This window comes from Bicyclus anynana, chromosome 12 (assembly GCF_947172395.1).
Source record: "Bicyclus anynana chromosome 12, ilBicAnyn1.1, whole genome shotgun sequence".
Lineage (NCBI taxonomy): Eukaryota > Metazoa > Arthropoda > Insecta > Lepidoptera > Nymphalidae > Bicyclus > Bicyclus anynana.
The window spans coordinates 1065426-1092043 of NC_069094.1; the positions used below are offsets into that span (position 1 = coordinate 1065426).

Consider the following 26618-nt stretch of genomic DNA (forward strand, 5'->3'; position numbering starts at 1 on the left):
GAAATTTGAAATGGAAAAAGATTTTAACTCTGGATTAACACATAAGCTACTATTTCGCTTGGAAAAATTCATGCTTCTGCAGGATTTGTGAAAGCCTTAATTACACACTGAAGAGAAGTTGCGGGTGTCCGCTAGTTATATTATAAAATAGTGTGCAGTCAGTAGCATGCATTTTCAAAAATCTGCCTACCCCGTGGATGTTATGTATGTATAATTGTATAGTGCATAACCTGATTAAAAATGCCCTAATATATGCCCTGCATAAAAATTTAAATATATCTTCACTGTTTGTACAATCTACATTAGCTTTTGCTTGCATCCTTGATTCTAACTTATATATGACAATGTTTTTTTTTACTTCTATATTAAAGATCAGTTCTGGATAGTAATCCAATCAAATGACATACAATTATCAAATTATACAAATTATTTTTGTGTCTCTCAAGAGCAGAACTTTTTTCTCGATGATTGTTAAGGGTGACTCGTGTTAGATTGCCTTGGGGCAGAGCTCAGTGTCAGTCATAGCATAGACCGTTGTCCGATGCTGTCTGTCACTTGATTGCTGCTCAGTATAGCATGAGTCCATACAAGATATTTACATAATGTTAGTGACATGTGCTAGGGTACCAATGCTCGAGTCAGACCCGCCATGGTTTGGTGTGAGGCCTATACTCTTTTATTACATGTCCCATTAACATGTATGTAAAATTTCATGATCATCTGGAACTGCAATTGCTAAGAAGGCAGCTTTCAATAATGAAAGCCATATTATGTTTTCCTTAAATAAAATATTTTGTGTATCCCAAAGTTGTTAAATGTAATAATACAATTAGCAATGCAATTAACAGGTGCTAGTTTATGTGGAAACTAAAAACCTAAATAATATAAATTTTATAATATTAAAACAAACCAGGCCCTGGACTTTATTTATGTTTGTAATTCTGACATCTGGAAGTTGATTCCATAAAAGGGGTTTCTATACTTGACCTTCATATTTACATGTGATTTTATCAAAAAATACTACTGTAATTTGATGGAGTTTACAATATTTAAATTTATATTTTTCAAGGAAAGTATATTTGATGTGTTTAATTATTTCAATAAAATTTGTTTGATCTGGGTAATTAAGTAATGGAGATAACTTTTTCTATAAATAAATGTTTCAAAAAAAACCTGTGAGGTGAATGAATTAAAACTTAAGTGTAAATTTACTATAGTTAATATTTTCAATATTTTGCAACCACATACAATCTAATTGCAAATACAAATAACAGGTATCCCATATCATTTGTACAATGCAATCCCATTCACAATATTTACTTTCATTCACACAAGTAAAAGCTAGGCAACACTTATTCAATGATTTAATATGCCGTCTGATCACATTGCGATGGTGAAATCACTAAAAACACGCACCCACCGATTACATTCTGACTGCAAATGTACGTAACAGTAGTAAAGTTAAGCATTGACTATTGTTTATACAAACTTATAACAAGTGGCACTTTCAACTTACCGATTTCGGCATCTTTGCGGCTTAGGATATCAATCTGTAACGAGAAAACGGCCATTTAGGGTACGTTTAATAGTTTTAGTCGTACTAGAAATATTTTATCTAGTTAGGAAAGCAGTTGACAAGTATAGTAAGTTAGGCCACCGCGTGACGATTTGTGACTGAATTCGTGACCGGGACACTTGAAATCATCAGTTACGGTAATATTACGAAAGTTCTTAATGTTTTCTCACTAAATAGATATAAACTGGCGACGGTAAATATGTGGTCACCGGCGGAGGATTATGCTACGTGCAGCCCGACGACTCACGGGTCACGTATAGATTCGGAGACACGTGTCGTGGTCAAAAGGACATTTTACTGATAAAACTTACCCAGTAAAAAGAATAGTATCACCTAATAATCCACATAAGTAGCACAACACACATGAAGAAAGCACACACCCAAAAGAGCCACAAAAATATCGCGATACGATGTGACAACTGACTGCGTGACGTGGTAGATAGTGTTACTATATAAAAAGCTTAATAATCTACCGTTTACAATGTTGCTATACAAAAATATAATTTGTTGTCAGTTGTCATTTTCCTTTCTCCGTCCACCGTAGTTATATTCTTTGGTCAATGCCGTCCACGTTACAAACAGGTTTTTGGGGTTATACGTTAGTATTCTGCGACTGCATCTAGTGAGAGTATCCATGACTATCCATGATGAAAAAATGAATGAATGAATGATGAAAAATGGCGATAATCTATGGGCGTTTTTTATCTTGTTTGGAAATAAATGTATTTATGTAATGTATTTATTATACAACTAAATTTATTAAATTAATTCAAGTTCTGCTTATTAAATTGGATTTTTAATCGATACTTTACAGATTAAGCATATTATGAATTTATAGCTCAAAACGTTTAGAACTCGGAGCCGGAAAGCTAGTTTTACAAAATATTTTTTTAGTCGTTGATTTTGGAGTTTTGGCGGGAACAGCGTAGGAATTTATTAAGTTGCTTTTCGTTTTATTTTCGATGATTTATTGCATTTTAGAGTTTTATTGCTTAAAATAGAATGAAGTTTATTCAATATAGTGTTTTAATTCGATTTTCTCATTGGACTCTTTCAGAAGTTTTGGTAAGGAAAGTTGCCATCGCCTTAATAAGTAATAGGACATGACTTGACTTGATTAGATAATAGATTAAAAAACTCCTTTCGTAAGTGAATCCATTCGTTGTTGTTTTCTCCACTTTACCTACGTAGGTATTTTAGTAAATGCATTGATAGTAACAGATTGAAAATTTCATCTATCTCCAAAATTTGGAGATGGATGAAATTTTCAATCTGTTACCATCAAAGTCGAGACGCATTTACTTAAATACTTACCTACGATACCAACGAATATCTACGAAAAATTTAATAAGTGAAGAAAACAACAACGAATGGATTCACTTACGAAAAGAGTTTTTTAAACTATTATCTCCCACGTTTCATTCATTGTCAATGGTGATCCTTATTTAATAAGGATCACCATTGACAATGAATTTCTTAAAAAAATCAAGTGTGTATTATTCTCGCCAATTGTTTTTTAAATTCTCGCTTTTTAATTTTATTTTTCTTTCACATGAGAAAAAGGCAAAGGTATTACACCGTACAGGATGTCCCATGTCTTCAAATCTCGCTCTATTCGCAACTCAATAAAAATTAAATAAAAAAATTAACGCATTCCACAGGCAAGAACGCTGCATTTCATTCCAATTTAAAGTTTTTTATTTATTTTTCAGAGCGCTGTGATAGCCCAGTGGATATGACCTCTGCTTCCGATTCCGGAGGGTGTGGGTTCGAATCCGGTCCGGGGCATGCACCTCCAACTTTTCAGTTGTGTGCATTTTAAGAAATTAAATATCACGTGTCTCAATCGGTGAAGGAAAACATCGTGAGGAAACCTGCATACGAGAGAATTATCTCAATTCTCTGCGTGTGTGAAGTCTGCCAATCCGTATTGGGCCAGCGTGGTGGACTATTGGCCTAACCCCTCTCATTCTGAGAGGAGACTCGAGCTCAGCAGTGAGCCGAATATGGGTTGATGACGTATGACGTATTTATTTTTCAAAACAATCAGGGCCTTACATATAATAATTCTTTGACACCTACTTTGACACCTCTATGTATCTAAGCTCGTAACAGACAAGAATTAAAAAAAAACAAATTTACTTTAGCCCCTAAAGGGTAAAATGCTTGTTTAGCCCCGCTGTGCAGTGGTAATATGACAGTGTTTTTGAGCAAGAGTAGTGAAAAAATAATTTTTAAAATCAATACTCTTACACGAAACTCCTTAAAAAATATATACCGCAATTACGTCGGTATGTCTAATAGGTAATACATTAACGATTTAGAAAACATAAAAATGAATAGATAGCAAAATATATAACAGCCGTGTCACGCAGTGTGGCGCAGTGGTTTTTGCATCCATGGCCGTGAGTTCGATTCCCACAACTGAAAAATATTTGTGTGATTTTGTAGGTAATGAAAAAAATAAAAGTGTATATTTCATTAATTTACTTTTTATCATAAAGCTACTTTACATAATGGCCGTGTAATTCTGGGAATTCCTCGCTGAGCCTGAGCAGTTTTGTTTCATGCTCATCTCATTAGTGTTGCCAACTCAGAGGAATTTCCACTAGATCAGGGTGGTTTAGACTTAGGTATCTTCTAGCGGCTTCTAAATTGGGCTAATGAATGTAGATCTGCTGTTTGGATCGTGCCGCGATGCCAGAACCAGCTCATGACTAAGGGCCCCGTATGGGTTCGAAACTAGTCGGGCATACTCCAACCTAATATCACGTGAGTTTTAGCCGTGTTTCATAATCAGTTAAAATGAAAGTAGAAACTGAAATCGCTCACCAAATTTAATAAATCATATTTTTTTTGTTTGTAAATACATTAATACCTATACTATAAGTATTAAACACAGTTATTCCAATATTTGCACTGTAATTTTGAGAATCTACTACGTTTTTTTTTAATTTGGCGGGCGATTTCAGTTTTTTTCTCGACTTTCATTAGCCAAACTCTAGCTTCATCATCAGGTTTTAGTGGCTAGTAAAATTTATAATGTTTTTGACTTTATTCTTTACAAGTTAGTCTTTGACTACAATCTCACCTATAAATGATAGTAAGCGACGATGCAATCTAAGATGGAAGCAGGCTAACTTGTTAGGAGGAGGATGAAAATCCACACTCTTTTCGGTTACTACGCGACATCGTACCGGAATGTTATATCGCTTGGTGGTATGTCTTTTCCTGTAGGGTGGTAACCAACCACTACCGAAGCCTCCCACCAGCCAGACCTAGACCAAATTAAACCTCAATCGGTCTAGCCGGGATGCGAACTCAGGATCCTCGTCTTGGAAATTCACCTTTATTGCTGCAACAAATGCCGTCAAAATAATTTCTTTATTTTTTCGTGGTTGGGTTGCGAACTTTATTTTTACGAATCCACAAATTGTGGTATTTACGCTTATAGGCTTACGAGAAACTACGAGATACCACTAACATAAAACATGCAGGATAGTACCTTTTTTGAAATCTTCAGAGTCAGCACGGAAATGAATGGCATCACATCGTGCTAACTGCCTTTAGAAACCCTTTTCTTTTTCTCTTCCTTTTCTCTTTCGTCCCTTCTTAGCACTATTTTCCGGAGCATTTGTGCGTACGAGGGTGGGGTGAAATGTTCTCGGCCTGACAATATAAGACTGTGATTTTCAGTTTTAAAATGATTTTATTTTTCTATGTAGTCCCCCTTGACTACAATACACTTGGTCTAGCGTTTTACGCATAGCGTTCCAACAGGAGTATTCCTTCCCGGAAGTGAGATCTCTAAAAAATACTTTTCCTACTTTGAACGCTCTATCTGTGTCAGGCCGAGAACTTTTCACCCCACCCTAGTATTTCTGTCACTTGCCTTCGCTGGACAGCAATCAGGCTACAGGAACTGGAGTCCACATGACCATACGCTCAATAGAATTGAAGTAGCAATTTACGGTGGGAGATTTCCTTACAATGCATTGGGATTGCAAAGAGGTACAGAGCTCGATGAAAGTTATTATGCTTATCAGAATCTATACTTATAATAAAACTATATAGTCGAATATATATTTCCATTTATAACTTCAACGTCTCATAACGGACGACAGCGCCATCTAGGATCTATACTTATAATACGAACTCTGTACATTTTGTACATTGAAGATATTTTTAAAAATTTTGTTAGGGGGCATTATATAATCGATACTGATGCAAAAATATTTTTTTCGCTTTTTGGTCTGTCCGTCGGTTTGTCCGTGTTTTTTTGTTATTCGGACATCACGCTGAAACTACTGAATGAATTCAAATGAAACTTGCCACGGTTTAAGACCATAATACGGAGAAGGTTATAAGATACTTTTTATTGCGAAAATAAAATAAGAAGGGGTTGAAAGTTTGTATGGAAAGTCCTTAATTTTTAGAGTTACAGTTACAGAACAAAAATTTGTTCATAAATCATAAAAAAAAACGTAATATAATGGGATTCAAAATTTTTTTTAATTCAAACTCTAAAGTGGTGAAATAGGGCTTGAAAGTTTACATTGATTTTCACGCGGACGAAGTCGCGGGCGTCCTCTAGTATTAAAATATAAGTTATTACATATATTTTTCATTGCTTAAGTAGATACTTATATTTTTATTGCTTTAAATTGTTTTAAAAGTTTTGTAATAAAAATTGTACTATTGGCATTATATAAAGTCATTGTAACCTGCTATTTATATTGTGAGGATATTTGTATAATGAACACGGGTGCGTTTGTTTATTTTCCAGATTTCCACGAGATGACAATTTAAAAAGTATATGGACAAAAGCGACAGGCAAAAACTAAAAGCTCTATGTGCTTGAATAAAAATTTCATACCAACTTTGCATTTAATACATGAAAGTTATAAAATTTATACATTAGGTTACGATCTTTACACAAACGTTTATTTAAATTAATTGTAGTAGTACATATGTATAGCCCAGTGGAAATGACTTCTGCCTTCGATTCGGAGGGCGTAGGTTCGAATCCGGTCCGGGGCATGCACCTCCAACTTTTCAATTATGTGCATTTTACGAAATTAAATATCTCGTGTCATAACCGGTGAAGGCAAAGCATCGTGAAGAAACCTGCATACCAGAAAATTTATTCTCTGGGTGTGTGAAGTCTGCCAATCCGCATTGGGCAAGCGTGGTGGACTATTGGCCTAACCCCTCCCTTTCCGTAAGGAGACTCGAGCTCAGCACTGAGCTCAGGTTGATAATGATGAAACAATGGTAATCAATTCTTTTTTTAACCGACTTCCAAAAAGGAGGAGGTTTTACGTTCGGCTGTATGTATGTCTTTTTTGTTTTTTTTTTATTATTTTAATATGACCAACATTCCCAGTCCCCTCCAACTCGTCGGGAAAGACTGTATCAGGTGTGGTGGGTGAGACTCGAATTGGGCGGGTATCGAACCACCACCCCTCGGAGATGAGTCCGAACGCTTTACCGTAATGCTATTGAGGCTCTAAATTGGCCAATTACGTCAAATAGTTTGAAATAAGGATATATAGACTAGCCTACTTTAATAACGTTAGTCTTAAAATATGGAGTAATTTTTCGATTACTGGTAACACCGTATAATCTATGTACTTTGTTGTTGTCCCACTTAGACCATTAATAAGAATGGTCTAAGTTTTCCCATAATCGGGATAGCTACTCCATACCATTCTCCCATTTAATAATAAACTAATCATTCTCCCTCCACGTCTATGGGTGTTAGACACCGCCGCACAAGGGCAGCCCTGCTTAGAGTGAAGTCATCACTCTCATTTCCGGCTTCAGCTTCTTTGTCGTCTGTGCTTCCGGTTCATCACAGAGTACAGCTCACCTTAAACCCTAGTCCATAGCCAATTGTAAAATCTCAAAAATTCAAAATTTAATAGCCAAAATGCCAAATGCCACTGATGAGTGATAACTGATAAGTGGTGATAAGACTCGATTACTGATAACTGATAGTGATAATATTTGATATGAAGTGTTATTTTTAAATCATTTAATCTGACTAGTTTCCTGGTAACATGAACCTACTACGCAATGAATTTTTCCAATTATTTATGAATAAATGATATAATGGGGAAGTTTCATAAACAAATTAAGATCATTAGCTATAAGATCAATAGATAAGACAGGTTTTTTCAAACAATAAGATTAAAGGATTATCGTTTTTAGTATTAAACTGCTTAATCTTAATTAAATGGATTCTTTCTATCGCTAAATCAATTTTATCGTAAAGTTGACGGCTCAGCTTGGATTAGCCGGGTCATGAGATATGTCTTAGTATAAAATTAAGATTTGTTTCAATACGAATTACAGTCTCGGGAGACCAGTTTATTGGTATATACTACTGTTTTTCAACAGTAGCAACCGTAAATTGGCTATTGTTTCTCGTAAATATACCAAAATTTAATTTGGTTTGACATACAGTGAACAGTAGGATTGTTTATCAAAATGTTTAACGTACTCTCTCGTTTGGCTGATATGAAGCTCCCTCCTATCGGAAGGCTGTTCAGCTGGGGGCCCATATTGATTTTAAGTAAGTGTGTTACATCAATTGTGTTATAAAGTTTAGGTTTATTTGTTACTAGTGCCCTGATCAAGCTTCGCTTTGACTTATGTGGTCTTCTTCCCTACGTCTACACTACCCTACTCCCAAGCTCCTCCTACCCAACCCATACACCTACCCATCCCTATCCTTACCCAACCGTACCCCGACCCTACTCCAATTCTACCCTACCTTAAAAACCCTACTCCTACCCTACTTATCTTTTAAGTTATTATTACAAATTGTATGGGAATATAGAAAAGTGTTGTTTTAGATTTTTTTTTTAAATTTGTAATAATTTATAAATTAGACAAACCTTGTCCGAACAATAACAAATACATAAAACCAAGAATCATCCAAATACATTTCGAAGATCCAGTTTTATGATACCTACATAAATAAAAAAGTACTCCAGCTTATTATTCAGGGGTACCACACAGGGCTGGTTGTAGACATACATGTTGGCTCAACTGCGTATGCCAGTGGTTTAAAATTAGTCAAAGTAAAACTAAAGCCTTGATGACTGCTAATCTCCTATATTAGAATACACTAACAGAATAGATAGCAGAAAGATATATTACATGGTGTACACCGAGCAACTGTTTAATGTTTGACCAATCATACCATACCATAGGATTAGTAGGCAACTCAGATATCTCAAATGCTGCATTGTTGATATACATAGGACATATACTTATTGGCTCAGTGCCTCTTTATTAATATGTTCTGGAAAGATATGCCCTTCTAGCTTATGTTTTTCTAGAGTGAGTAGGCATTAACTAGATCAGGGTAGGCGAACCTTTATGCATCAACGTGCCATTTTTTCTAAAAAATGTTTAATGGGGTCATTGGCGTGCCATCAAATAATTTTCACTTTCTGATTATTTGGAGAATAACAATAATAAATACTATCAAAACTCTTTATGAAATAAAGTAAACATTTTGGAATGTTTTTATTACACGCATAAATTAAATTATTGTAAAATTAGTGTGACTTCTGTTGCTGCAGGTTAGATGACAAATAATTTATGTCAAATACCTACTTTACACATGTTTTATGATCGGCGACGTGCCCAAAATATTGTGTCGCGTGCCATCAATGGCACGCGTGCCATTGGTTCGCCTACCCTGAACTAGATAAACATGTTCCTACATAGTCCATCATCACTTTCTATGGAGTGCTTTTAACTTATTAGAGTGTTATAGACAAGATTTTGTTCCCATATTTCCCACAGTGAAACTATGCGGGTGAAACCACAGGGCATTTCTCATTTTATTTAGTTTGTAATGCATATATACTCAGAGGCACAATTATCCGCCCACTTTAATATATTATGTACTCGCGTCCTATTAAAGAGGTATATAATGGATATAGTGGATACCTCATTTAAAAACCTTGTGCACCACTACTTACATTAATTAAGCTAACTTAAATTATGTCACAGCCAGTTTACATTAACATTTTGTTTTTGTTGTTGTCAGGTATAATGGGCTTCCTCACCTACATGGTGTTCTATTTTGTGGAGATGTGGTGGGTGCCGTCCCAGAGCGTGGGCGGCATGGTGCACATAACGGTGTACTGCATAACGACTCTCAGCTCCTTATGCTGGTTCTTGACTGCATCCTTCACCGGCCCCGGCCGCGTGCCCCGGGGATGGACTCCTGTGAGTATACATTAAAAAAAAAAGAATAATAACCATATTTTTTAAAAATATTACTATTGGTAAAAGAATTTTCAAAATCTGTGTGATAAATCCAGAGATTATTCCCTACGACCTCAGAAACTTTTACTTCTTTATAATATAGAGTTGCGGACGCCACTTCGTCCGCCTGATATTTCGTTTTACTAATTCCGCTGGAAACTCGGAAATTTTTCGGACTATAAAGTATGTTCTGTTCCATAGCTAGATTTGGCTTTATACTAAATCTCATCCAAATGGGTTCAGTGGTTTAGCCATGAAACGGTAGACAGACAGACAGACTTACTTTTGATCTGAGATATTTTTCTGTCATAAATAAAATGTAACCAATAGCAACAGGCTGTTAGAATCTAAAAAGTTTGATTATTTCTTAAAGTAAAAGGTATAAAAAGTAAACATGAAAAATTACCTGTATATTTTTATTTGTTCCAGCCCAACGAAGCTGCGGTAGAGTATCTGCAGTACTGTAACACGTGCAAGGCATACAAGGCTCCAAGATCGCTTCATTGCAAGAAATGTTAGTAATCAATAAGTATTTTTTTTGTTAATTTAAGTTGTAATTATTTTTCATTGCCGCATCATAAAAATGTAAATTGGGGGAGGCACCTTATCACGGTATGAAAATAGAAACGAATAACTTGGCATTCTATGGATTCACCATACAGGTGCCGGATGCATCGCTTGTCATTGTCAGGAAAACTCAGCAGAGCCCTGGCCAATGGATCTAGGATTAAAGAATTCCCTGACAATTGATTAACACTCTCCTCCGCTCGAGTTGTTTTCCCTGTCGAGCCTAAGAAACTAATATCGTAGCAATTCATGGATTCACCGTACAGGTGCCGGATCCATCGCTTGGCAGAAAAACTCAGCAGAGCCCTGGACTTGTTACCAATGCTAGAGTTGTTTTCTTAGCAATCCATGGATAACCGTGCGGGTGTCGGGTTCATTGCGTGGCAGAGAGATAAAAAACCGGTCGGCGAAACGAGAAATTTATGTATACTCTTACAAGATGATATAAGATATATCGTATAGATAGGTAAGATGTCCTATTGAATATGGACCTTTTGGTTGCAGGTGGTTTCTGCGTCAAAAAGCTGGACCACCATTGCCCGTGGATCAACATCTGCGTGGGTCACGACAACCATCTGTACTTCGCCATATTCCTCACGTTCACCTTGCTGGCCTGCTTCCAGGCTGCCATCGTAAGTACTATAGCTTCATTATTTGACAAACTCTCAGGTGCTGCTGGCTGTGCTGTGGCTCTCAACAGATAGGTATTGGATTCGATTTCCATATTGGGTCATTTTAGGATTTTATATTTTCTAATCTGGTGGTACATCGGCCATGTTACCAAACGATTTTGCGTTCCAATGCGATGCAGTAGAAAGCAGTAGAGGTGTGGTTAGAATGAACTTCTACCTCATCTCCACCAAGTAAGCCCGTTATCATCTAAGCAGTCTTAGCCATTTGACAGCAGGTGAGTTCGAGTAACTCGTCATTAAATATTTAAAGCCTAAATCTCTCAACGGTATGAGCGACCAGACTCATCACCGAGGTGTGGTGGTTCGATCCCCGCGCCCTGGACTATTGTCGTACCCACTCCTAATACAGTCTTTTCCGACTACTCGGAGGGGCACAGAAATATTGGTCATATTAAAAAAAGCGTATGGCCAATATTCTGTTTAAAAAACATTAACAAAAACACAAAGGAGACGGCTAACAAGATGACGGTTTTATCAACATCCAAAGACACCCAGACCCCAGAGAAAGAAATGCTCGTAACATACTCGTATGTTTGAAAAACAAAACCTGCTTCAACAGCAAAGTTAGATTAGAAGTAAAGTTAGAAGACAAAAGCTGTTATTTGTTTTTGATTAGCAGCCAATTTAACACTAATATCTATTATATCAAGGTTTTGATTGTTCTTGACTTCTGTTGAACTTGATGATGTCACTGATTTCAGCTAAGCCTTTGATAAAGTCAATCGTGATTTTTCGTGATAAGTTTGTCAATTTTTATCTTGAAAGTAATGAGTGTAAAGCAGTATCATTGCTACAAATGCTTGATATCTAAACAAGAGATCTAAATACTATAATCCTTTAGAAAAAACGCCCGCGACTTCGTTCGCGTGAAATTGTATTTTTTACAAATCCCGCAGCAACCTTGGACTTTTCCAGGATAAAAAGTATCCTTTGTTCTGCTCAATGCCTCTACAGTTAAGGGGGCCAGACTCAACAACAAGCTTTTTTAAATTTTTGCCTGTCTGTCTGGGCTAATGTTTGGAATAGCAGAACCGATTTTTTTGGAACTTTCACTGGAACATAGGGGAGGTTAATGAGCAACATAAAGGCTACTTTTATACCAGGATTTCTGAGTAACTAGCGCTAGTTGATAATGATAATATTTTAATACTGTTTAAAATTAAATGATATATTTGTTAAGGTGGTGACAACATGCCTGTACCACGCCATCAACCGCGGCTGGTACATCCAGCAAGGCCTGCAGCCGGTCATCAGCCTGTCGTCGTCGCGCCTCATGCTGACCATGTTCGCCACGGGACTGGCCGTGGGCGCCGTGGTCGCTGCGGTGTTCCTTCTTCACGGACAGGTATACTGATGTTTTTACATTGCCTCCTTGGTTGGACGGTCATGTTTCTGGGTTCGACTTCTAGGTCATCATTATCAGCCTATTTTAAGTGGTCAAGCCTCTTTATAGGAGAGAGAATAAGGAGCTTAGAACCGTCATGCTATTCCATGCGGATTGGCGGGCTTAAGGTGATAATGTTAAATTAATTAACGACTATATTAATGACTAGCAGACGCCCGCGATTTCGTCCACTCTTAGATCTCTTTAATCCTTACAGTAGTATCGCTTCTTAACTAACTTCTCCCGTTCGTAACTTCTCCCGTTTTCCCAACATTTCCCTTCACTGCTCTGCTCCTATTGATCGTGACGTGATAAATAGTATACTATAACCTGCCCAGGAGTATAAAGAATAATTGTAGCAAGTTTCATTAAAATCCATCCCGTACTTTTTATTTCTATAACGAATATACAGACAGACAAACAATCCTGATTGCATTTTTGGCATCAGTATCGATCACTAATCACCCTCTGATAGTTATTTTGGAAATATATTTCATTTACAGAATTGACCTCTCTACAAATTTATTATAAGTATAGATATATAAGACAAGTTAATTATAATAATTGTTACTAGGTGTGAAATGACTAGCGATTTATACCCTCATTCTTAATTTGTTTGTTGGTAAACAGTGCACATCGAGTATGGCTTAACTATAGATCAGGGTATGAAATGTTGAGCTTTAGTTTATTTAAATGTTCGTGTATGTAAGAGTTCAACGTATCATTTCAGTGCTAAGTTTTATCGCGTGATGATAATGATTGCACTTATACCTGTCATATTACAGCTTTATCAGTATGTTCGTGAACTTGTCTGATATCAAAATGTCATTCATCAGAATTTACTACATATGTAAGATAAACTTTTTAACCGACTTCCAAAAAGGAGGAAGTCAGCCTATGGACGTTCACTGCTGGATATATGCCTCTTGTATAGACTTCGAAATACAACGGTCTCGAGCCGCCAGCATCCTGCGGCTCTTTGCAGCCCGCTTGATGTCCTCAGTCCAACTAGTGGGGGGTCGACCAACACTGCGCTATCCGGTGCGGGGTCGCCATTCCAGCACCTTAGGACCCCCAACGTCCATACGCTTTTCCAACTATATGGCCACTTCAGTTGGCTACTTCAGTTTCGCGACTTGCTGAGCTATTTCAGTCAGTTACTTTGAGCCTTCTAATAACAAACCTCCAAGCATAGCTCGCTCCATCGCCCGCTGAGTGACTTTGAGCCTTCTAATAAGGCCCATAGATAGTTATCGACGAAGACGCCCACAGTGTACGTTATTTACATAATGACTTTAATTTGATATCCCTTAGACTTGTACAAAACACCTTGTTGCCTCTTTTCTGATAACTACAAAGCTTTTGAAAAGATATCAATCCACCTACGATGTGGATATCTTCAAGTTAAGAGTGAACATTCAGTAGACACCTTCTAGGCAAACGCTTTAGAGGCTGCATCTTTGCTTATGATCAGACATCAGCTCTACGGTTTTATATTTTCAAAATTGGCTTAGGTCTGGTCTGGTGATAAATATCGAAAGTTGATAGTCATCACCCTACCTATACTAAAGCCATTCTATATGGTCACTGTTTGCCAACAAACACATTAAAAATGAGGGTATAAATCGCATTAACTTGTTCAAAAATTAGGCAAAGAATATTCAAAGTTTTATTTCTGTCACAGTTAACAGGCTTCATCAAGAACTTCACGGAGATCGAGGGCTGGGTGTTGGAGAAGGCCAAGTACAGGCGACGCGCCGCGGGTCTGCCCGCCTTCGTGTACCCCTACGACATGGGCTGGAAGGAGAACCTCAAGCTGCTGCTCGCGAGGGACTTCGACGGACTGTGGTGGCCCGTGCGGAAGGGCTGCAGCCCCAAGGAGATGATGGTAAGTGTACCCCTATCCTGCAATGAGGCACTAAAATGGCCTAAGGAAGACAGTATCTAGATTCTCATTTATAGGGGAATTCCCAACTTTGCCAATAGTCAACAGTTTATTTTTGACTTGAATTTAAAATTTAATCTATCGTACTCGTTTGTAAACTAGACTCCCTTGCATTATCAATTTCATGATAAGGGTTCCCTATTGTTCTTACTAACTAGTCGAGGTTAATCCGTGTAATCGTGTGTGTTTAGCCGTTTTTCTATTTCAATAAAACAAGACAAGAGTGAATAGAAATCTAGGCAAGAGCGTATCACCTAAAACCTAACACACAGACCTAACACTCCCACTTACCATTAGGTGAGATCGTGGTCAAGTGCGAGCCTATGCCATATTTAAAAAAATATATAAGTATACTACCGGACCCGGTCAAGCTTCACTTTTACTTATGTGCACTTTATTATTTTATTCTGTCCCTACCCTACACAAACTGTACAAATTTGACATAGATTGTGTCCATAGAGTTCAATGAAACACATATTATGTCAGTCAAATAAAATACTTCAAGAATTGTGACATCTAATGGAAAAACAGTGTTTAAAAAAATTAGAAAACGCACTGGCCACCCCTCGGATTTTCTTTCTTTTTCTTTGATTTGTCCATTGCAATTTTTTACTATTTTTATTACGCCCGCTGTAATATTTTCGTAACTCTATGGTAAATTTATCCTGATTGACAGTTTAACGGTTTCACTTCCGATAGATTATAATATACCGAAAAATAACACGTTAAATTGTATTCAGCATTTTCAGTTCACAATATGACGGTAGATTATAATATCACGAGTGAGTGATATATATTAGATCATTAAATTTTAAGCGTTATTTTTCTGTAGGATGAGCAAAAAGCGCAGAAGAAGGACCGCGAGAGCCGCTTCTTCGTGTGCAACGTGAGCGACGAGTACGACGGCGCGCGCGTGCCGCTTGCCGCCTACCCGCGCGCCGCGCTCGCGCCGCCGCTCTCGCTCGCGCCGCGCCTGCCGCTGCGCCTCGGCGACTGCGTGCGCGTGCTCGTGGACGGACCGTGAGTACCTGCGGGACTCTTTTAGTCTCAGACACAGATAACCAGAATTAGTCTTTACAAGTAACGTGTGAAGCAACCCATTATTTTTATACATTATACAAAAAACATATCACGCGTCTCCTTGATAATCGCATATACAAAATTTTTTCATAATTTGTATTTCAATCATCAATTACGTAAATTAATATAATAATAAATAATTACCAATAAAAAAAAACTCCATTTTATTTCTTTAGTTTTTATGCAATAATTTTAAAATATTATTTTATAACATGAGACGTCATTTTTTCTTGAATAATGTTGAAAATTACTGACGCGATGCTTTTGAATTTCGTATTAGTGACGGGTACGACACCGTCGTGTTCCGGACGCCCCATCTGTATATTATTTTTATTTTTATTTATTTATTATTTATTTATTTATTATCATCATAACTTAAAACTAGCCTTACAGGTATCACCTAATTTGCTAGCTTAGTACTATATTATAAATCTAAAACTTAATTCTATTTACCTATATACATTACAATTATTGATTAATATGTGGTCTCTGACCAATCATCAATATGGTAGTTGACTCATATCAAATTTAATATAAACAATATTATTTTCGTGTAAAGGTCCCGAAATATATCGATATTAGTTAATAAAAAAAAATTCAACCGACTTCCAACTCAAAAACGAACTTAAACTAAAAAGAAAAAAAATAACATTTTCTCTATGTGCTACCTCAGTTGTTCTGATCAGTTTGAAGGCGGTGCCAAGCCAGTGATGTTTTATATAATATTATAAAAACTGTCTCTATAGTATCGATGTTATCATAGTAATCGTGTTCGTTGGTTATAGAGCTCTGTAAAAATATCTTTTTTTGGGAATTGAATCGTGTAAAAAACTGGCAAAAACTTTTAGTTTAGTTTAAGATACATATACCTAATCTAAGCTCGTTTTCCACAAAAAAGACAGACAATTTTATACGTGAATTTGGGTGCGATACTGGTCCATATGTAATTAGTGAGAGGGCATTGTTGATTGGATAATTATCTTATGTACATAGATACTTATAAAAAAAACATAAAATCCCTGATAATAACGATTAGTTTATGCAAAAGTGTTTGTTAGATAAGTATTTTTTACCGATTTCAAAAAAAGGAGGTTCTCAATTCGAGTCTATGGTTTTGTTATGTTTTTATTTTTTCACAGGCAATGGATGTTCGGTGTAAAACTAACAACTGAAGGGCAAGAGACCGGGAAACGCGGCTGGTTCCCGCGGGCGGCCGTCTACACAGAGGAGGATCTAGAGGACGCACAAATCGACGCACAGACCGACACACAAACACATACTATCACCAACGCACTAACTGTAAAAACAAAATCGGCATAAAATATATTAATATATATATTTTCAAATTCAAATATCTCAAAAGTTATAATTAAGTTTCGACTGTGTAGACAAATATGACGGCATTTTTAAGCATTATTATATTTTTTTCAAAATTACTAACAAGTGAGAACAAATTGCATCAAATATTTATATACATTATAGAATTATACATGATATGTATTTCTTCATCATCAACAGCCTGTATTCGTCCACTGCTGGACATAGGCCTTTCCGAGAGCGCGCCACCACACACGATCCTCCGCCTTCCTCATCCAGCCACTTCCCACTACCTTCTTGATGTCGTCGGACCATCTAGCTGGAGGGCGTCCTACACTGCGTCCTACACTGATGTATTTCTTATGATCTCTATAAAGTGAACTTCGCATATTTTGTCAACTTCAACTATAAATAACACTCAAATTCTCCTTTGTCAAAATGTTGATACCTTTTAATAATTCAAGAACATTAAATTGTAATAAACTGATTTGATTCCCTAGCGAATAAAACAACCAATATGGTGGTTAAAAAAACACTAAAAATATTACGTCATGATACCTTAGCCGTCTGTTTTGAACGAATTCGTTTCCGGTAGCAAGCGATTAATTTAACGTCGTAAAAGATTCAAGCTTAGACTTATTTATCTAAAGTAAATAATCCATGTAAGTAATCGGTTTTATACGACAAACTGTAAACAAAATTTGATGCTTCCTAATTCTTTTTGCGTCGCAATTTCGGTAATCTTATTAAGTTATTGCGTTCTAAATTTAAATATCAATATAACTATAATGTAGGTACGTATAATTATGTAAATTGTACTTGATATTTGAAAAAGTATCGTTTACAATTCTCGAAAAATATATACCTATTAATATTTTTATTTTCCGATATGAAATTACTAGATATTTTTAAAGTTTTTGACAATTAGTGAAAGTTTCGTCGCTAGAGAAAACATTAATTTCATTTATTCAGGGGTATTTGGTTAAAGAATAATAATAATTATTATTTCTTTCGATAACTGTCTGGTAATTTATTATTCTAAATTCTAAATAGTCACAATCAAGTTAAGCTTAATTAATTTTTTTTTAATTTTAACTTCCGGTAGGTTGGAGAATGCGAAAGTGCTACCAGTGTTGCTACATAATATGTGCATTATATTTAGTTTATATCTATATAAACGTATCTTGTGATCATTTATTACTTGCTATATGATATTAACACTGAAATAAAATATGGTTTATTGCAGAAAGATTTTCCAATTACCCTCTAATCCCACATTATAAAAAGTGATGTGAAAATAAAGCGAAAGTTTATTAAAATTTCAATTTGGTGTCTAGCGTTTTGAGGTGAGTTTGTTTGTCACTATTTAACTTTTGGTGTGTTAAGTTTTAATATGTATTGTTAGCGTTGCTTTCGTTAGTTTTGATATGTTACTTTCCATCCCCTGGTTACTTTTTAATTTGCTAATACAAATTAATGTTCGGATTAAGGTATTAAATCGATTACTTTTACGTAGATAACTGCTTACTTTAGATATTTTTTATTGCATAGAGACTGCAAAATCCTTAAATAATACCGTGATTGATATTTTTGATAATGGAGATAATCATAATCGATCATGTTTGTCTCTATTTTAAATAATAAATAATCAATGAGTAACCTGCTACTTACGGTTAATTCATCACGATAATTTGTGATTAATTTTACACGTTTTCCCTAATTAAGTATATTATCACTTAACTGATAGCTACTGTCTGTCTGTAGTTTAACTAATCTTAATTATGATTTTAAATGATTTATAGTTTAAAATGATATCATTTAAAAATATTAAACCTAACAAACATGCCTGAAAATATTTATTTCAATGTAACAAAGGATATTTGAGTTTATTCTGTTAGTACATTTTGATAAGTTCCTCTGAGGACTTAGCTTGTAAATTCTTCCGTGAATATTTTAGTACTCTTAGTCGAATGCCATTGTGTTTGTTTACATAGTCGATTGTTACCATGTGATAAAACTGTATTTTATTAATTAATTATTATAATGTTTAAGAAGACTTTCAAACTGTTTGAACTTATAATAAGGTAAGTTCAAAACTAGTCTATCTTATTGTTGATCTTAAAACCACAGCTTCCGTTGCGTTGTAGTTAGTGCTATGCGTCTTGAAGCTTAAGGTTTTGTTATTGTTTGTGTCGAAAGTACCTGTGGATCTGTGTGTGAATTGGAAATAATGTGTTATGACAGAATTTAGGTTTAATGGAAAGTAGAAATGACGTTTCTTGTGTGAATTAGATTTAAGTTTAAATGGCTGGCTGTAAATAGAATTAGGCATCACATAATAATACCCACTTTTTTATTAACGCCTTTTTTTAGTATTTTTAGATAAGCAAAGAGAGACGAGGATACATAATAGTCAGATAAATAAAAATATGATTGTCTAATTTTTTTTAATTATTTAGAGTCTATAAAAGAATTTCAAATGTTATAAATTATAGTTAAAACATATTTGTTAATTATATCCATGTTTGTTAAAGAAAAAATAAAATATTCCTTTGTAGTGTAAAAATGTTTTTATTGTGCAATTAAGTAAATAAATTATTATCATTCATACAAAATAAATCTTTTATGAAGCACAATCAAATCTTTTTTTAATTAGCCTATATTATTTAAATAAAATTAATATCCCGAAAATCAATATTCAAAATATTTCTATTATTATCACCATTTTATTATAATTAATAAATGCGCAACGAAAATTACATTCATTACAGATATACAAACTTTGTATTTCCGATTTTGGAAATTGTATATCAAAAGTTTGTACTGTTAATAAAGCGTTGGTTATATTAAAAAAAACAAGCTCACGTTTTTCTTTTCTTACATCTAATTATCAGTTTACTTAAAGATACATTTCAATAAAAGTCTATGAAACTCGAAATCACTGTTAAATTAAAGAGAGTATGCGTTATACTTAAAACTAACAATTCTACCAAAATGGTAGGAATTTTAATTGCAACACTGGAAAGTTTTATGTCATTGTCACCGAATTTTTAAGCGCGAAACTTATAGTTCGCGTTAATCTTTACACGGAGTACTTAAACAGTAATATAGACCACTGATTAGCGTGTAAAAATGTGCCAGTATTGTCAGTCAACAGATATTTTTAAATACATTGAACCATTTTTTCATTATTACGAGTATACCCATTTTAAGCTTTGTATAATTTGCAAAAAAATTATACCAAGTTTGTGATCACGCTAGGTTTACTTTATAACAACAACAGATAGTAACACACAGATTAATGAATCGTCTTGCCTCGTTTTTTACTGTCCATACCAGTCCATACTGTCCAAGTTCTCTTTTTTTTTAAGAAAATGTGACGAAAACTATCAATGGTCTATTTACTTCTATGTCTACTGCGTTAGTAGATCTTTACTCCTAATATTCATTTTCTTCGTCAAGCTCGCCCTCAGTGGAGTCGACACCAACTTCTTCATAGTCCTTCTCCAGTGCAGCCAGATCTTCGCGAGCTTCAGAGAACTCTCCTTCCTCCATACCTTCGCCGACGTACCAGTGTACGAAAGCACGTTTGGCGTACATCAGGTCGAATTTGTGGTCAAGTCTGGAAATAAACATGAAATTATTAGAATATTTGTTTTTATTTAAACTTAAATATTTATAAATTACTAAACTAAAGAAAACAGAAAATTTCGGACTCTTATAGTTAACGGAAACCTTACTAATCATTTGTTGATACAGAATAAACATTCAACACGCCTATCTTGCGCGCTACGACATATGTGGAGACAAATCGACCAATTGCGGACGAACTGGAAGTATCGCAACTGTAAAAACTCCGCCGCTATTGGTTAACATTTGACTTTTTCTCGTCTCGAAATGTCGTGGGTCTCATGTTAGGCATAAAGTTTAGCAAGTTAAGCCTTACAGTAAAACTCAACGTTATGTACCTGGCCCACGCCTCAGCGATAGCCGTGGTGTTGGACAACATGCAGACCGCGCGCTGGACCTTCGCGAGGTCTCCGCCGGGCACCACCGTCGGGGGCTGGTAGTTGATGCCTACCTGGAATATCATGGAACCAGTTAACCATTAACCTAGGGCAGCAGGCTGAAAAATAATTGTACCAAGTTTCGTTAAAATCCGTCAAGTAGTTTTTGTTTCTATAACGAACATACAGACAGACAAAAATTTTGCTGATTGCATTTTTAGCATCAGTATCGATCACTAATCACCCCCTGATAGTTATTTTGGAAATATATTTCATGTACAGAATTTACCTCTCTACTGATTTATTAAAAGTATAGATATTGTCAATAAAGACCAAATTAGTGAATAGTCTAGCAGGCCCTTTAAAAGAGGAGATACAAAGTTTGCCAAGTAGGTGGGCTAAGTATGATAAAGATTATTATCGGGTGGTGTGGCGTGCACAAGGTTGTTAACTAGGGTTAGAAGGTACTATGATGGAAAATTCCAATTCAGATTAGTACAGCGTATACAGTCATCAGGGTAGGCAGTGGCATTTTAGCATCTATGAAGTGCGCGCTGCTGGAGATGTAAATTATAATGAACGACAGTCGATTTCGATGCTTTGAGGTATTCCGGTTGAGGTTTCTTAATTGGTCCAGGTCTGGCTGGTGGGAGGCTTTAGCCGTGGCTAGTTACCACCCTACCGGCAAAGACGTACCGCCAAGCGATTTAGCGTTCCGGTATGATGTGGTGTAGAACCCGAAAGGGGGTGGATTTTCATCTTCCTCCTAACAAGCCCTCCCGCTTCCATCTTAGATTGCATCATCACTTACCCTCTGGTGAGATTGTAGTCAAGGGTTAACTTATAAAGAAAAAAAAAATTAAAAAAAAGTCATCCGGCAGGTGTTGCAACGCTCCTAACTTCTCAAATCCGGAGTGATGCCGAGACTTTTGGAGGAAAATAACTCGATCTAGGAATCGAAGCGGTTTAGATAGGTAATCTTAACCAATTAGACAGTTATTTGATATTATTGTTTTTCTCCAAAATACACTAACTTTGAATCCAGTGGGGCACCAGTCCACGAACTGGATAGTCCTCTTCGTCTTGATGGTGGCGATGGCAGCGTTCACATCCTTGGGCACCACGTCGCCTCTGTACAATTTAAAGAACACTTATATATTTAAGTAGTTGTTATAATCTTATGATTTTAACTCCATTGAATGAAAAAAAGCATTTAGATATAGTCCAAAAAAGGTGTGTACGGGCAATAACAGGGGCATCATACTTAGATTCTTGCAGGCCTCTATTTTCTCTCTGTGCACGTATTTTGCCACTTCCATGCCTATATATTTTTAACATATGTCTCTTTGTTTAAAAACATAGTGACCTTTTCTCTAAAATGATGTAATGTGTGAAAAATTAATGAATGAGCTGAAGTGGCAATGGGCGGGGCACATGGTTCGAAAAGCCGATGGACGTTGGGGTCCCAAAGTGCTGGGATGGCGACCCCGCACTAGTAAGCGCAGTGTTGGCCGACCCCCCACCAGGTGGACCGACGACATCAAGCAAGTCGCAGGGATTCGCTGGATGCAGGTGGCTCAGTATCGTGATGTTTGGAAGTCCCTACAAAAGGTCTATGTCCTGCAGTCCATCAAGTCCATCGGCTTATATAATGATGATTATGATGATGAGCAGAAAAATATTTGAATATCTAAAATACGTCCGGTTATTATTTATCATAAGATGGTGGTGATAATATTTCTTAAACGGTATAAAACTTAAACTCGGTCCTCCTAAAACTAAGGTAGACAAAGATTTCTCCGAGTAGAATGTTCATTTATTTATTTATATAAATATTAATGCCATGCCAATGCTTACCTGTACAACATACAGCAAGCCATGTATTTGCCGTGACGTGGGTCGCATTTCACCAACTGGAATTGAAAATGAAAATATAGGTATATTACTTTTTAAAAATACCTACTAAAACAATGTACCTAATGTATTCATTAATTGGCGATTTAAATAAAGATATTGTATTGTATTCTTCTGAATAAGTGAAAGTATTTACATTGAAAGCTTAACGTGTTGGTTTTGTTTTGCAAAGTTAAAAACAGTGAGACACTACTCCAGTCACAAAGAGCTGTGCACAAAGCGATCCTTTGCCGACTGATTCATACCACGGGCTGGCAGAGCGCCAAAGACCACACTGATATAAAATCAATTTCCCTTTGTCAGACCTCCGCAATGCGGGACAGTTGCTGGTTGTGAAAATTGAAATATAAATAATTAGCAGACGCTGATTCTCGTTCCCGTAGGAATACGATAAAAAAAAGCCTATGCACTCGGGGATAGTGTAGCTTCCCAACAGCGAAAGAACTTTTCAAATCGGTTCAGTAGCTCAGAGCCTATTCAAAACATACAAACAAACATTCACATTTTTCCTCTTTATAATATTAGTATAGATAATACTTATTATATATACTTATTAAATTACGATATTTTATTTAAAAAAAAGTTATTTATTTAGAAGTCAAAGTCATTACGTTAATTTCATAATATCATTAGTAGGTAGGTATAATTTGTTTTCCATTGTTAAAAAATATATTTCAGTAAGTAAATTAGACCATTTTAGGTGTAATTTTTTACTTTGATATTTATAATAATAATTTAATATGCCCTTCAGATGTGCTGAATATGATATTAATGATATTTAATATTTGTATATAAAAGCGAATGGGCAAACCTATATCGAAAACCTCTTGAAGTAGGTACAAAGTTGAAATTTGGTAGGGAGGTAGATCATAGTAGACGTCCGCTAAGAACGAAATTTGCGAGAGTTGCAATATTAAAAAAGACGAAGTCGCGAGCGTCTGCAAGTTTCTAATAATAATTGACGGTCTATAGAGTACATACACACTATTCAGTATAGAGCAAATTGCTTTGTGTTACATTTGGTTTGTAGGTAACGTCACCCGATCGTCAGGTGCAGAGTTGCCCTAATGAGTTATGACCTTTACGTGTATGTACCAAAACTTAAAAACCTTTAAGAAGTAACTCAATATAACGTGAAAGACCCTCACCTGGTTGGCAGGCTCGAAGCAGGCGTTAGTAATCTCAGCCACAGTGAGTTGTTCGTGGTAGGCCTTCTCCGCGGAGATGACGGGCGCGTACGTGGCGAGGGGGAAGTGGATGCGCGGGTAGGGCACCAGGTTGGTCTGGAACTCCGTGAGGTCGACGTTGAGCGCGCCGTCGAAACGCAGCGACGCGGTGATCGACGACACTATCTGTTGATGAGAATGCGTTGTAATTAGTTTACGTCTTTGGAATCCTACTTTTTTTCAAGGTACAGTTTTAAATATGTTTCAATACTTAAAATAACTTATCCTATCAACTACTTAAACAAATTGTGCCCACGTGGAATAGTGGCAAGAATACTGGCTGCATTTCCGCGTGTGCAGATTCTTTGCGCAAAAGTGAGCCAGCCCTTCTGTCACTAGTCGAGGCAACTGGGCGCAGTGAAATAATTCGAAGAAATGTTGGAAAAAAACTAAATGTTCACGTTATCAGAAAGGTGTAACTTTATAATTTGGTATTTTACGAGTAAAAACTAAAACTGCATCAAAATCCACTTAAGTACCTTTCGTCAGCACGGAACCGCAGGATATTCATCACTGTTATCAGAATAATATTTGAAAGTTGTTGTACCTGTGCCCTTAGCCCACTGGACATGACCTCTGCCTCCGATTCCGAAGGGTGTAGGTTCGAATCTGGTCCGGGGCATGCACCTCCAACTTTTCAGTTGTGGGCATTTTGAGAAATTAAATATCACGTGTCTCAAACGGTGATGGAAAACGTCGTGACCAAACCTGAATACCTGAGAATTTTCTTAATATTCTCTGCGTTTGTGAAGTCTGACTGTCCGCATTGGGCCCGCATGATGGCTTATTTGGCCTAATCCCTCTCATTCTGAGAGGATACAGAGAGCTGAATATGGGTTGATAATGATGATGATGACTGTACCTGTCCAATGAGCCGGTTGAGGTTGGTGTAGGTGGGGCGCTCGATGTCGAGGTTGCGGCGGCAGATGTCGTAGATGGCCTCGTTGTCGACCATGAAGGCGCAGTCCGAGTGCTCCAGCGTGGTGTGCGTGGTCAGGATCGAGTTGTACGGCTCCACCACCGCCGTCGACACCTGCGCTCAGGGAACAAGAAAAGTTATTGAAATAAAAGTGACGTCATGGTGATATGTAACTAAATTAAGCCTAAAAATCCCAGTATGTTAAGCAAATTGGAGCATTCTGGTAAAGGTAAGCAAAGATAGATAGACAGACACTTTTGGCAATAGAAATGACGTGTACCATAAGTCACACACTCTGTACCGACACTTAAATCTATGGTCACACCATACCATTACGTTATTGCAGGCAGCGTAATATACCGCTCCAAAATCCAAGAAATGCATACCAAATGACTAATCCCTGTAAGTTACTGTATCATAGAGTCTTACTTCTAGAGGGTCCATAAAAGAGGAAATATGATCAATTAGCGGACGCCCGCGACTTTATCCACCACCTCAATCCAAACCCTGTCGCAAAATCGATTCTTAGCGGATATTTTGTGACTGGACTTTCGTTTATAAATATTTAGATTAGCAACTTCAAAGGTAAAATATTACTAAAGCAGTTGTTAATATCAAAGGCGACTCGACGTTTAAAAGACGTCAAGTTCATGACTGGACGTAAATTAGGACATAGAGCTTCTCTCGCTGGGACGCTGTCAAGTGATCGCTCAATATTTATAGTTAGACTAGAAAAGTAGGAACTACCTCGTTTGTCTAGTGGTTAGCGTATGTGGCTTCAGACGTCTATATCCTGGGACAGTCTGATATACCTATATTGAGCTTTTTTCTTCTGAAAAGGAGGGAGGATTGGCTCTGTTGCGTGCCGTTAAAATAGGCTGATTAATACTAGCAGAAAAAAGCACTTGCCTGTGGTGCGGGGTAGATAGAGAACTCAAGCTTAGACTTCTTGCCGTAGTCCACGGAGAGCCTCTCCATCAGCAGCGACGTGAACCCGGAGCCGGTGCCGCCGCCGAACGAGTGGAACACTAGGAAACCCTGGACAAAGCGATAAGGAATTAATAAAACATTATTGCACAACAAACGTTTCTGAAAAATATAATATACGAAAATAGTGGAACAATAGTTCTGCTATTTTCTGAGACGCAATTGGTCCATAGCCCTAGACTATTCTTTATTCTTGGAATCTTTTATAAGTAGGTAGGTACTTCCTAAACTTCTGGATTGACAGTATCATAACATTGCGTACCTTTTCTCATCGACCAAAATGATTGGTGACCTTGGGATGGAAAAATCCACAGCCCTATAATTAATATACTTATTAAACCTCGTCTACCTATTTATTATTCTTCTTGAAGTATATCTGAATAGACTTTTGGATCACGTAAACTTAGATTGATCAGTAACATTACCTGACGTTTCAAAAGTGCTAGTACCCTAAGTCTAATAGAAATAAATGATTTTTGTCTTTTACTTCGAATTTTAAGTAGAATACCAGATACCTGCAGTCCCGTGCACTGGTCGGCCAGTTTCCTGATCCTGTCCAACACGACGTCGACGATCTCCTTGCCGATGGTGTAGTGTCCTCGCGCGTAGTTGTTGGCTGCATCCTCCTTGCCCGTGATGAGCTGCTCGGGGTGGAACAGTTGTCGGTACGTGCCTGTGCGGACCTCATCTGAAACGGATTGCGATGGGTTAGACG

General features: G+C 36.7%; 3 protein-coding genes across 3 annotated transcripts in view; 1 reads left to right on the top strand and 2 right to left on the bottom strand.

The window, feature by feature from the left end:
• LOC112054334 (moesin/ezrin/radixin homolog 1) overlaps positions 1 to 2015 on the bottom strand; it is a 56771-nt gene extending 54756 nt beyond the window's left edge. Inside the window, exons 1-2 of the mRNA XM_024094088.2 lie at positions 1888 to 2015; positions 1517 to 1550 (exon numbers count right to left, since the gene is read on the bottom strand). Coding sequence (XP_023949856.1) covers positions 1517 to 1528 — 12 coding nt within the window. The 5' untranslated portion in view covers positions 1529 to 1550; positions 1888 to 2015. The remainder of the gene's footprint in view (positions 1 to 1516; positions 1551 to 1887) is intronic.
• Positions 2016 to 7447: 5432 nt separating this feature from the next.
• Positions 7448 to 20236, top strand: LOC112054336 (palmitoyltransferase ZDHHC6). Its single transcript, XM_024094090.2, has 9 exons — positions 7448 to 7633; positions 7934 to 8153; positions 9645 to 9826; positions 10295 to 10379; positions 10937 to 11064; positions 12305 to 12469; positions 14193 to 14396; positions 15286 to 15473; positions 16673 to 20236. Exons 2-9 carry the CDS (start codon positions 8069 to 8071, stop codon positions 16851 to 16853), a joined length of 1218 nt encoding a protein of 405 aa, XP_023949858.1. The 5' UTR covers positions 7448 to 7633; positions 7934 to 8068; the 3' UTR covers positions 16854 to 20236.
• LOC112054335 (tubulin alpha-1A chain) overlaps positions 19402 to 26618 on the bottom strand; it is a 28455-nt gene continuing 21238 nt past the window's right edge. The window contains exons 3-10 of the mRNA XM_024094089.2: positions 26419 to 26591; positions 25826 to 25954; positions 24860 to 25030; positions 23920 to 24123; positions 22715 to 22770; positions 21892 to 21988; positions 20819 to 20931; positions 19402 to 20472 (exon numbers count right to left, since the gene is read on the bottom strand). Coding sequence (XP_023949857.1) covers positions 20289 to 20472; positions 20819 to 20931; positions 21892 to 21988; positions 22715 to 22770; positions 23920 to 24123; positions 24860 to 25030; positions 25826 to 25954; positions 26419 to 26591 — 1127 coding nt within the window. The 3' untranslated portion in view covers positions 19402 to 20288. The remainder of the gene's footprint in view (positions 20473 to 20818; positions 20932 to 21891; positions 21989 to 22714; positions 22771 to 23919; positions 24124 to 24859; positions 25031 to 25825; positions 25955 to 26418; positions 26592 to 26618) is intronic.